The 12,710-nt window shown below is 40.5% G+C and overlaps 1 protein-coding gene across 1 annotated transcript; it reads right to left on the bottom strand.

The window, feature by feature from the left end:
- Positions 1 to 20: 20 nt before the first annotated feature.
- On the bottom strand, positions 21 to 9,234 carry tmem62 (transmembrane protein 62). Its single transcript, XM_040137627.1, has 14 exons — positions 9,119 to 9,234; positions 8,751 to 8,990; positions 8,228 to 8,339; positions 7,908 to 8,045; positions 7,363 to 7,408; positions 6,737 to 6,878; positions 6,198 to 6,322; positions 5,848 to 5,970; positions 5,555 to 5,710; positions 4,759 to 4,918; positions 4,285 to 4,483; positions 3,987 to 4,082; positions 3,546 to 3,664; positions 21 to 2,732 (listed from the first exon to the last, which is right to left on the bottom strand). Exons 1-14 carry the CDS (start codon positions 9,134 to 9,136, stop codon positions 2,412 to 2,414), a joined length of 1,995 nt encoding a protein of 664 aa, XP_039993561.1. The 5' UTR covers positions 9,137 to 9,234; the 3' UTR covers positions 21 to 2,411.
- Positions 9,235 to 12,710: the final 3,476 nt, after the last annotated feature.

Below are 12,710 nucleotides of genomic sequence, written 5' to 3'. Positions count from 1 at the left end.
TGGTGTAATCAGTCATCTTGTAGACTCATCTTTTTTTTTTTTTTTAACTGCATTTTGTCAGTGTGGGGGCTCCATATTCATGTTCACTCCTGTGTAAAATTATGTAACAATGACCTGTAGACAAAGTATATGATTTACTGTAATGAACATTTTTATTCCACAGCATTATAAACCATTAAAATAAAATTGTGGTTGGCTCTAAGTTGTCACAAAAAAAATGTGTGGCAGGTGTAAAGTCGTCATCTTCATTCATATACATTAGTATCTGAACATAGGATGGGATGCAGGATAAGTCAAGTGAACCCCAGTACATCACTTAGAGTATATTTCTTCCCAGGTATGTAGTGGTGGTGGAATCGATGTCTGTTTTTCTTGTGAACAGTCAATTCGATGTACAGAACAATCACAACCAAATTTATAGTAAACCAAGAATTAGTGAATATCAATAAACTTTGGAACTTTTGGTGATTTTCTGCAAAAAAAAATAAATATATATATATATATGTAAATAAGTCACAGCCCCATTCAAATTTGGAGGTGGAAGTGAAATGCAGCACAGTTGTCAATCATTACCCTCTAAATCCATTCACTACTGCCTCCTTGTGGACAGATTACATAGCTTGTGAGAGGTATTGAGCTTTGTTAGAGAAGAATACTCAAATAACAAAAGTCCGTACATTTCAAATATCAGTCTTTATGCTGGAATTGTACACTCGGTAGTGCTCCTGTACAAAAGAAAAAGAACTGTCTATGAAGAGAGGAAAAAAGTTATTGCACCATTAACATCATGACTGCATATAATTTTTTTCTCAGTGTCTGGCAAGTGTTCTAATATTTAACTCCATGTCTTATAACAGCACTGTGCAATTATTCTGCACTCACACGGGGAATGGGTCAAAGAAAAAAATACTATGGTGTAACACTGCTGGAACATTGCTCCTATTAAAAGACTTGATAAATGTGGTCTTCACCCTATGTATGTACTGTTTTAGATGAGTTTGTTCTCGTGGAATCCGGGCACCTGCTACTACTGGCTAGAAAGGACTGAATTAGAGTGCAACAGATACAGTTTACCGCTCTCACACCTTCACAAAAAAAGGGATTAACATTCTAAACAATATAGACAAACATGTTTTCACACACAAAGCTGTCAGATTAACTTCCAGTGCAGGGAAGAGCTCTTATATCTTCCTAACCATACTCACTGTGAGGGAGGTGAAGAATGCCCGTTTTCCAGTGCAGTTTTATAACGAGGGAAAAAAATAAAGAAATCACACAATACACTCAATGAATAAATAAAAAAAACAGCATATTGCTGGTTCATCTCATTTCATCACCATCTATAACACATTCATTTTGTTTTTTTTGTTTTATAGCAACCACACATCTGGATTTTCAAACATGGTTTTTAGTTCACTGAGCTACTATGGAATATAAAAACATTGTCCTGAAATTCTACTGGGACCAGCCTACGGTTCAAGAGCTCACATTCCTGAGAAACAAACAGCTGCTTTCTGTGGTCATGTTTGAAGGAGCATGAAGAGTCAGGCCAGCTTCTGTGTTTTGGTGAAAAGTGGCATTGTTTTTGATATGAATATTCCAATATGAATATTTAGAAGTTTTTTAATCATTAACTAATTGTACACAGACCAACTACAGTGATTGATTTATAATTTCTTTCCTTTGATTTCCTGTAATTATGTGTAGAATAAACTTGAAAATATGATAGTCAAGATTGCACTACTGTATGTCATCTCCACCAAAGTAACTATGTGAAGTTAGGAAAAGCTTTCTGTATATAAAATGAGGTGTACACCTTTATTATCCACATGATTTATGTGTAGGAAGGTAAACTCCGGGATCGGTTTGGCACATCCAGCCTTCATTAGAGAATGAAAATGGTTTGCAGCGGGAAGAATAAAAAGGTGAAATCTTTCTTATTCGTCCTTTGGCAGTGGTGAAGTGGCATTTGGCCAAGGCAACACTTCCAAAAAGTGCTAAAGCTCAAGTAAATGACTCATCTTAAACCACAGCAGAATACAGCTCTCATACAGTTTACTGTCAACTGCAGCATACATTGGACTAGTCCTCTCATAGCTCAAATAGGCTATTTAACCCTTATCCGAGGTGTTGTTTTTTTTTGTTTTTGTTTTTTAATCACTGTACACATTGCTATGAATATGGCCAGAAATGTGCTCACCGGTGCCTTACAATAACATGCATATTAAGTAAACAATATTATCTATAAACAGGATGATGAGTGATGTACTGTGAAGTGGCTGTGGAAGGAGAGAAAGAAAGGAAAGGGCTGCTGTGTGGGGAAAATTGAGGCTTTCAGGGTCAATAAAGACGGCAAAATATATCTGTGAGTCAAGCTCAAGGGAAATGGTGATGGTACAGTGCAATTACTGTCAAGAGGGAGAGACGCTCTTGCTGTTGTCACGAATGAGAGGGGCAGGGCCTGTCCAGGCGCGGTAGACCAATAGCAGACTGAGCCCCAATGCCCACGTGCGGACAGGAGACAGGAAAAAGGCCATGGGGCCGTAGGTCTCCAGGAGAAAGTAGCAGGAGTGGGCCTGCCATGTGAGCAGCAGCAGCATGAAGAGGTGAACCGCCAGAGTCCGCCAGCGGCAGCCCGGCCGCAGGAAGTGGGATCGGAAGGTGTTGCCACGGCAACGGTGGTGGAGGCTCCAGCATAGGTAAGAAGTGAGGGGCATGTTGAAGAACAGCAGCTGGAAATTAGTTCAGTTAAATGTGATTAGTGCAGTTCTCAGTCCTCAAAATAAGATGAAGCCTTGATAATAGCTGTGGATATGAATGCAGCAAGGTGACAGGGTTACAGGACATGCTGAGTACAAATTTATTAATGGAAGTATAAGCCATTGGTTCGCACCCTGTTTGCCTTGTGATCCCTTAAAATAAAAAAACATCTACCTGTGACCCCCACTGGTTTAAGGTAAAGATGTGAAGAAGTACAACAGCACTAGTAGATTCAGTGGAAACTATTAAGCCAAAAAATGTAATTATAAATATGATTAATATGACAATCTGCCAAAACAAAAACAAAGTTAAAAATGTCATTATAAAAGGTATAAGCAGAATGTAGCAATTGAGAGAAAAAAGGTGAATTATGAAGATGTGAATTTACAGGCTGTAGTTGAATCTATGACTTACAATAAGCTTGATTGCATACGTACAGACATCACTGTGATGTACAGCAGATTAGGGCTGCATCTCAATTAATAGTTTGGTCTATACAATGTCAGAAAAAAATGCCCATAACACTTTCCTAAAGCCCAAGGTGCTGTCCTTAAATTGCTTGTTTTGTCCAATTAACAGCCCACAACCATAATGATACTGAGTTTACATTTGTTTGCATAAAAAAAAGCAACAAATCCTCATAATTGAGAAGCTGGAACCTGAGATTTTTGGCATTTTTGCTAGAAAGACAATCAATTGATTATCAAAGTAATCACTGGTTTTCTGTCAATTGACTAACTGTTTGAGCTCTGAGGTAGATGTGTTGAATCAAAGTAATTTCTTACTTGAACAACTCCAACAACATAAGTGAGACTGCCCTCCAGGAAGTGTCCGTCGATGAAAACCCCAAAGGCGAAGCAGGCACCACTATGGCCATCTATCAGTTCTCCTATGAACCACGGACCTGTAGGCAGAGATGGGGAAACAGCACAGGCAATTATGGCCATGGATGAGTTATGTTATACAAGAACATACTCAGGATTACGGGGTAATCCTGTGAAGCAAACCAGCATTTTTACAGAGATAAGTTATTTTTTTACATTCTTTAAAGTTTTTCTTCACTGTGCTGCAACATGCAGACTTCAAAAGTGACAACCACAAAGAATTATATCTTGTAGTAGATTTGAGTCTTTGATTCAAAGATATTATATAGTTTTGCTGCTGCAATGCAATTTTGGAAGTCGAAGCATGTTTAGCAAAGGTATAAGACAAAGCAGTTGACCCACCTAAGGCTGTACACAGGTTGAACAGTAGCAGGGAGTAGTAGAAAGTGTCCATTTTACTGACCAGATGGAGCGACATACACGCTTGAGACTTCAACCCTGTGGAGGATAAAGAAAAACCAAAACTGTAAAATTGTACACATCGTAATCTGCATAGGCTTATTGTGAACCTTGCTTCTGTCCACAGAAGCTCTGCAGACTCTGCAGACTGTAATATCACTGTAATTGCACTTCCTCCGCCGGTGATTTAAATGACATTATGATGACGTATCTGTTTGAAGGGTGCTCGGTGACAGCTCACCTCTGCCAGAGGGAACACGCAGGAACCTAAAGGCCAGCAGCACACCGACGTTCAGCAGCATCATGAACGCAAAGGCCACTCGGCCCAGGATGTAGTGGTCTGTGAGGAGGATGAAGGACTGCACAAACCCGAAGCTGGGAGTCAGGTCGTCCTCCAGAGTGAAGTGCTGCTCCCGGACTGTCGACCGGCCTGCCGAGTCCTGACTCACAGGACAACGGGACACACACAAAAAGATGAGAGAGGAACAAATTGTTAATTCCATAAATATACAGTAGGTCAGAGCAGAATAAAATCTGCTATTATTCCGTGTTTCAAAGCCACAGTGCCCATACAACATATCTAATACAGCTACTACTGAATCATAATTCAATTCAGGCAAACAAAACTTCCAAATTTAATCAAGACCTATGAAATATTTATAAGCCTCTGAACACTTTTCACTTTAAGTGGAAGATAGATGAATGCTGTGCTGACCTCCACTTTAACTCTGATTGTGTGCAGTCCAGTGAGGTAGCTGGATGGATCCCATAGCAGAACATACAGAGGACCACCGGCAGAGTAGCCTTTCCCCAGAGGTTCCCCATCTACGCTCACGTGCACCGCTATGATAGGAGCCTCAGAGAAGGCCAAGATCCTGTTTTGAACCACGAAAATGAATGTTTTAATTTTGAAAATTAGTTAAAAGCAGTGTCGCCGTGCTTACTTGTTTCTCAGTTAAGAAACTATTGTTGCCAACTTCTGCCAAGGTTGCACAATACACATTTATTTTAAATAATCTATAATGTTTCAAAATCCTTAATTTACATACAGATTTGCATCATAATAAATGAAATAACAGACACTTAAAGTCTACATACTATTCAAGGAAGTGTACTAGTTTGCGAGAAATGGCCAAAATATTTATAGATGCCTTGTTACCTAATGTAAACAAGTCATTTAAAAGATTCCTGTATCCAGATCTGAGTAACTAAAACTAACTAACCTATGACCTAACTTTCCAAAAAATGACCATGAAATCTGTTACCAGGTTTTGTGATGTGCAGTACTGCTACTAGCAAATCAAACAGACTACAAAACCAAGAATAAATAACATTGTAGGCAGGTTATCTTATCAGGGGCCAATGCTCTGTAAAAACGTGTGTCAGAGAAGCCAAATGTTGTACAACCATGTATAGCGGAGTCAGTGAACGGTTTATGGTTCTAGTAACAGTCAACACACACACACACACACACACACACACACACACACACACACACACAGAACAGACACCTGATGTGCGTCGATCTCCGTATCCGACCCAGCGGCTCCACTCCTGGATGCAGGTACTGTGCATCCTTGGGGTTGGTGATGAGCACTGCCGGCCACTGCTCAAACCTCAGGTCAGAGAAACTCAGCAGGTCATGGTCAAAGGCCAGAACCCTGTACCTGGAGACAGGTGTGATAAAAAAATGTACTGAGCAGCTGTGTATATTTCTATATGTGGAGAAAAGAAATAAAATCCAAGTAATAACAAGAGAAAGAGTGGGGAAAAAACAAAACAAAACATAGTGATCATGTTGTACCTGCGATTGTCCATCCAGTCACCCAGCTCCAGCTCCAGGGTGCCTTGGGGGTGTCGGCTGTGGAGGACAGGCATCAGGCCACCCAGTGTGTGCAGGTGGCCACAGAGATAGGCAACTGCAGATCTAAACACAAGATGTCAAAATGTAAAAGCCATAATAATATTTTCATAGTATGCCAGTGACTGCTTAAAAGGTATTTTTAATGTTCCTTTCTACGATTGGGTGATCAAAGTCTAGCTTGAGGTTAAAACGGAGCAGGCTGTTGAATGTTTGCACAATGTTTACGTAGAAAAATATGTAGTTCCCCACCCGTTTGCTAAAAACTGGTTTAACATCTTGGGTTATCTTACCTCATCATGTCCCGAACTCCTGGAGAAGGGGAGACGACAGTGGAGGTGGTGTAGTGGCCAAACCAGATCGACTGGTTGCTTTTCAGACTCTCAACTCTGAACGTGTCCAGCAAGTCCATTTGTGTCTGTCATATATTGAGAAAAAATCCATACATTAACCACATGTCCCATTAAATTCAAAATCTACTGTGTTCAAATCCTTTGTTTATTGAAATTTACATTCACAACATTCTTTACCCTTTAATAGTGTCAAGTGTGAGTATACTAGATGTTGCAGTACTGTAACTGTAAACTGTATGTGTTAGTACAACCTTCTATTTACTTATTTCTTAAATAAACTGATTTTTCTTTTCTGTTTACGATTTGCTTATTCACTAGCCACATTTCCTTATGGTTGAAAGGTGCCATTAAATCCTACAGGACTCCTCTTATGTTTAATAAATTCAAGTGTATACAAGAACCAGTGTTTGGACTATTTTTGTGTCACAAATTAAGCAAATGTTTATGTTCCGTCAAGAGAAGGTGTTAGACAGGCATACCTGGTTGAGAATACCAAAGAAATTGTACGGTCTCTTGGGTCCTGGAGTCAGAGTGGCATCCGCGCAGACAAAGGAGTAGTTTCCAAAGGGAGTTTTGTGAACATAGTGGAAAGAGCCTACTTTCTGATTAGCCGAATATTTCCTAGAGATAATCGAGAAAAGCCAGCGTGAGCAGCAAGATACTGTACTGTAGACTGGGATGGAGCCGGCAGCTCCGCTCCTAGTACAGCCCTGACATGATTTAATGCACTTTAAATAAATTTATTAGGCTCGCGTAGGAGACAGACTTTGTCTCCCAGCGGATGACCACAACATTAAGAATATTAGGGAGATAAAAGATCAATCAGCATCAACAGAAGCAGCGACGCCACATAAACATAATTTGTGTAAAAAGACAAGAGAGTCAGTCTATTCATGTAGATTCTGCGTCTATTTTGGTCCTCAGGAAGCTCAGACAGCTTGGAATATTGTCAATAAATAGGACCGCAACTACTCATGTTTCAAAGACATTAAATTCACAACATATTCTATTTCACAGTCAGCTTGCTACTATGAGACATGCGGGAGTTAGCTCCGACTGGATGTAAACCAGGCATTTACTGTGTTACTGACTTTTTCATACTGACCGGTAATAATTGTTGACACTGTCCAATGAAATAATGTTGAAGGCATCTGTCAGAAGAAATGAAATGATGGTGAGACTGAGCAGCACACGAGCTTACAAAAGGTCACAGCGACCAGAACGTCCCATGAACAAATTCCCCATAGGACGACGCATTTTTAAATCATGGCATCAGATTTCCTTGTGATACAGGAAGATATCGAACAGAATTTGATTAAAGTGACAGGACACACATCAACAACTGCAATCGATAACAGCAGAATAGCTCTCAGAGAGATTGCAGATCCAATAACTATCTTTCTTTTTTGACAGTTACTAAGTAGGGATATCTTGTTTCACATCTAACAGCTTGCGATCCAATAACAGAGAAGAAAGCTGTGAAGTGGAGGGAGTAGTCTGACTTCCTGTTTGATGCTAAAATGTACCACAGTTAATGGATTCTTCAGAAAATCTTAATAGTACACTCCCTAGTCCTACCCTAAGATTCTTCGTTTGAACTGAAGAGTTATAAGAGGATGTTATGATAACAAAGTGCTGTGTGGTAATCACCGTGATTCCCCCGGATGTCTATCCACCGAGTGCGCTCCATCACACGCGACCTCTTCAGTATGTTGTGGTAGGCCTGCCACTCCACCTCATGCTGGAGGGAACCCACCTTACTCTCTGTTTTAGCATCGGTCAGATCCCCTGGGGAGCAGAAAAGGAAAATGTGAGACACATGGAACGGAGCCCACGGGACACTGAAGTCCCAAGTCGTCTTTTTGGACTGCATTGACATGAGGGGCCACACCCAATGAGTCTCACTACAGCACAGACTTCCCAAGTAACTTAAGCTTGTTAAGGGTTATAGGGGGGGGGGATTACTGTACCTGTTGCGAGCACTAGAGCCGGCTTGATCACTTCAATGGTGTCAGTGCAGAACTTTTCAAAATCAGGAATGCGCCTTGGGTCATGAAATCGGCTAATGTGAATGTCAGACACCTTGAACCAGACATAAAAACCAGAATCCGAGATAAGTAAAAAGATTAAAACTGGCCTTATGCTTGGATTGTGCTAACCTTCTTTAACACAGTAGGATGAGAGCTGGTAAACACAAAAAGTGCAAAGTCCTACTACAACTTACTGTGTTGCTGAACCATCTTTTTACCTGACAATGACACACTTCTGTTGTCAATGACCCCTTTCAGTCAATCATTCAGAGAGTTCAACCACCATAGCTAGCTTTCTATACCAACACTGCAACGCCAAAGGTAGATACTCTACTCACGTCAAATGTTGGACTATACAATTTAAAAAAAAATGAAATACTGGTTTAGACAGCATCGTTTCGCTTGTGGTAAATGGCTTGCAAGACCAAACAAAGCTAGCTAGCAGGTCAGATTAATAGCCCACCTGTAAAAACAAGAATATATTGTTCAACTGGCCGCCGGGAAATGGTGGAGAACTCCCCTTGGATTTATCTCCGTCAGCGGCAGGCGGGTGCCGAACGCTCCGTTTCGGGTGCCAAGCCGTGTCATAGCTGTCCAGCACCCAGGAGGTGATGCACGCCAGGGCCAGTCCGAGGATAACCAGTGCACCGAACAGCTTCAGCATCCTCCTGTAGTGGCAAGAGAGGGGGCTAGCTGCCGCCGTCTGTCCCGGACAGAAAAAAGCTAGGTACTGGTGTGAAATAGCTAAGGGCACGAATCACACTGACATTGACTACAAATAGAGTGCACCATTTGGCTACATGGCTAAGGGCTAAGAGCTAAGACTCAGACCGTTTCTGTCGCTGCCATCGCGGCCACGGGAGATGCATGGAGGCGCGGGGCTCATTCGCGGATCCGCTCGGCTGCCTTCAGAGGCGGAGGAGGCAGCTGGGCAGGTTAGCTCGCGGCTAGCTCCCCACCAGCTACCAACAGCACACTGACCGTTGGGAAGGGGGGACGTCACCGTCCCGCGAAGGGATAGTGTGCGAGGGAAGAGCTCTCACTCCCACATTGTTTTGCCAGCACCGCGTTCGACCGCAAACCCACTGCACCTGCCATCGGGGGGGGGGGGGGGGGGGACGTTTCGGGAATAACCAGGTTCAGCTTTATTTGCCAGGTCCACTCAGCTGGCAGGTTATTAGGAACATCCAGCTAAAACTAATGGAATGAACGACCATCAAGTTGAATCAGCGCCTCTTATTATTATTAATATAACCATCATCATTAGGTGTTTTTTTTAAAAATTATATATTTACTGTAAATTCTTTGAGGTTAATGGAGGAAAGTATTGCAATATGAAAATATATATGCACATATACGCTGGATTTTAAAGGAATAAGATTAATAAAAGATTACAGTGGGCTGAAGTTGGATAAAACAGACAGAAATAAAAATTGCAGCTCAGTTACAGCGCAGTGGGAGATATGAATGATTAATTCCAAATGGAATTTAATAACAGTAAGAACTGCAAGTTGGAGCAGACCTCAGGTTTTCTGGGAGTTTGTTCCAGATACGTCGTGCACAGAAATTAATTTCTGCTTTCTCCATGTTTAGGGCGACACTCTAGCTCCGATATGTGCTGAATGTACACCGCACAGGCATAGTGCAAGTATAACATTGTGTACTGTAGAGTAAAGTGCTGGATTGAGTTTGGATAGATTAAAATAGAATTAACAGTAGAGTAACTGTAATCCTTTATTTTCTCTGCAGATGGTGCTATATAACAATAGTTATGTAGCTAGCTACTGTATATAATATCTGACAGCCTCCAGTGACAAAAACAAATAGATAAATAATCAATACACTACATAAATCGTGTACATCTTTGTAGAGGAACAACTGATCAAAGGGATACTTACATCTTTATAGAGGTTGTATTTTCTCAACTTTGCAGTTTTCAACATAACTCAGCCACTTAATATAATAACAACAGTACATTTTACTCTCTAAATAGGGAATAAGCACATTTTCTTGCTTAATCATTCAAATGTATCATTCACACATGTAATATTTACCATCAATAATGGTGTCAACGGTGGTTAAATGTAACTCGGCACTCCAGTACTTTCCTCGGGTGCAGTTTTCTGGTTCTTGTACTTTACGTGAGTACCTCCGTTTTATGCTATTTATACATCTCCGCCACTCCATTCCAGAGGCAAATGTTTTGCTTTTTACTCCATTATTTATTTTACAGCTGTAGTTGCTTTGAAGGTCAAGACTGTACATACAAAACCTAACGACCAGCTTATAAAATATGATCCATTGCTGGCAGATTAAACTACCCAACAGTATAAAGTACATGAAATAGCTTCACTTCAACCATCTAAAACAGTAAAATGTTGCTTACATGTTAATGCATCGGAAATAATAATCCGGTTATATAACACTCTGACATGGGACATTCTGTCAAGCAGTTAGTACTTCTGCTTTTAATACGTGTAATGTATCTTGCTGCCAATATTTTTCTTACTTCTACTTCAGTAAAATTATGAATGCAGGGCTGTTTTTGGTATTTGAGTCATTTTATAGTGGGGTGTATTGCTACTGCTTTACTTAAGTAAAAGGCCTAAATACTTCTTTCACCACTGGCTGTTAATGGGAAAGTGGGGGAAATTTGGTAGTCATATGTGTTACTAGCTTAGGACTTACCCAACTGCATCCAACCTTAAACTTAAATACCCATAAATAAACTAGGCTACACTTTTGCACCATCCTTTTTGGAGACAACAGTGTTTTCAGGGCTGCTGTTTGCGGTTGGTGCAGAACACCAGTGGTGGAAAGCACATTTACAGATGTACTGTAAGTTTTTCGGCCTGAGTACTTGTCTTTTGAACGACTTGTGTTAGATTGTTTTTATTTTTTTGTACTTTATGCTTTTACTCCATTAACATTTCAGATGCAAATTTTTTTGCATTTTACTCCACTGCGTTTATTGGACAGTTTATGATTTCACATACAAAATATTTGATGATGCCGAAGTGCACACTTATGAAGTGTGATGCACTATTATAGATAAAACTATCCAGCAGCATATAAAGTAATTAATAATCTTCCAAAATCGTCCAATAATCTAATAATACTTCTGATTTAAGTACATTGTTGCTGACAATACTGTACTTCTACTTAGGGAAAATCGAAAATATCAGAAGTTTATATTGTGGTGTTGCTACTTTTACTTAAGTAAAGGATCTAATTGCTTCTTTTACGACTAAAGAACAGCAGGCAACGATGGTGGTTCGAAGAAAAGCGTGGTAACTAGTCGTTTTCATCGCTGTGTTTACCGTCAGTGTCAGTTGCATACGCCATCTTTGTCTTAATGCCGCCTCACAGTGGTCTTTGCGAGTAGTGGCCTTTTTATTCATTTCTTTATTTTTTTTGTGGCCGTGTTCCTAACTAAACAGCTGTGTCCTCGGAGACCATGAGGTGTATGTTTACGTATGTAGAGCTGTGTTTACATGGAGGCCCTGGGTCAAAGGTCCTCAGAGGGTGCCTCATAGTTCTGAAAAGGAAGTTAATGCTCTGTGACTGAAGCCATATGTCAGTGACAGTTTTTTAGGAAAACAACTGCCCTATTTAAGAGTCGGTGGTCAAGGCTGAGTGGGAGAGTGGTCCATTGGCTTCACACCCTCTCACGAGCAGATCTGCAGATGCTTGACTTGACGCTGTACTTCTTTGTAATAAACCTTTATATGCAATCAAGACGGTGTCAGCGGAGTCTCCTAAATCCTCCTCACATCATCATCACCATCTAATAAACTACAACTACACAGGTGACTTTATCTTAATTTGATATTTAAAACATTTAGGTTTGTCATTGTGCAACGTGAATGTATTATAATATTTGACAAAATGTTACAGATAAAACAACAACAACAACAACAAACAAACAAACACAAACACTGATTTGGTCACTGTTTGCAGTATGCAGGCGGTGCTGCCAGATGGGTAAAAAATGTGTATTTGTGCCTGTTGTTATAATTTGGGTTTCTTCTTCCTTGCGGTTTCCCCATATGAAATGTTAGGCTGTGTGAGGTGACAGCGGGACAGGTGCACGCAGGTGATCTAAAAACAACAGGAAGTTTGTTATTGTTGTAGTTGCAGTGGCGGTGGCAATCCAGCCCGATTGCAACAATTTGTGTGTAAAATCATCATAACTCAGCCAAATCTTAACACACAGGTGTGATACACATATTTTAGATTCAGTGTGGCTAATAGTTTCCGAGGACACTGTTATCTCCGGTGTCCTTGCAAATTAACTTCCATAAACCCACTTAGAAATCATAGAAAAAAAGACACCCCACTTTTAACTGCAGAACTCGCCTGAGAATCATCATCGTTTTTAATTTTTCTTCGGTATCAAAGTATTTCATTGCCAGTTGTCAGT

The sequence above is a fragment of the Xiphias gladius genome, chromosome 10 (assembly GCF_016859285.1).
Source record: "Xiphias gladius isolate SHS-SW01 ecotype Sanya breed wild chromosome 10, ASM1685928v1, whole genome shotgun sequence".
Classification (NCBI taxonomy): Eukaryota; Metazoa; Chordata; class Actinopteri; order Istiophoriformes; family Xiphiidae; genus Xiphias; species Xiphias gladius.
This window is presented reverse-complemented; position numbering and strand designations above follow the sequence as displayed.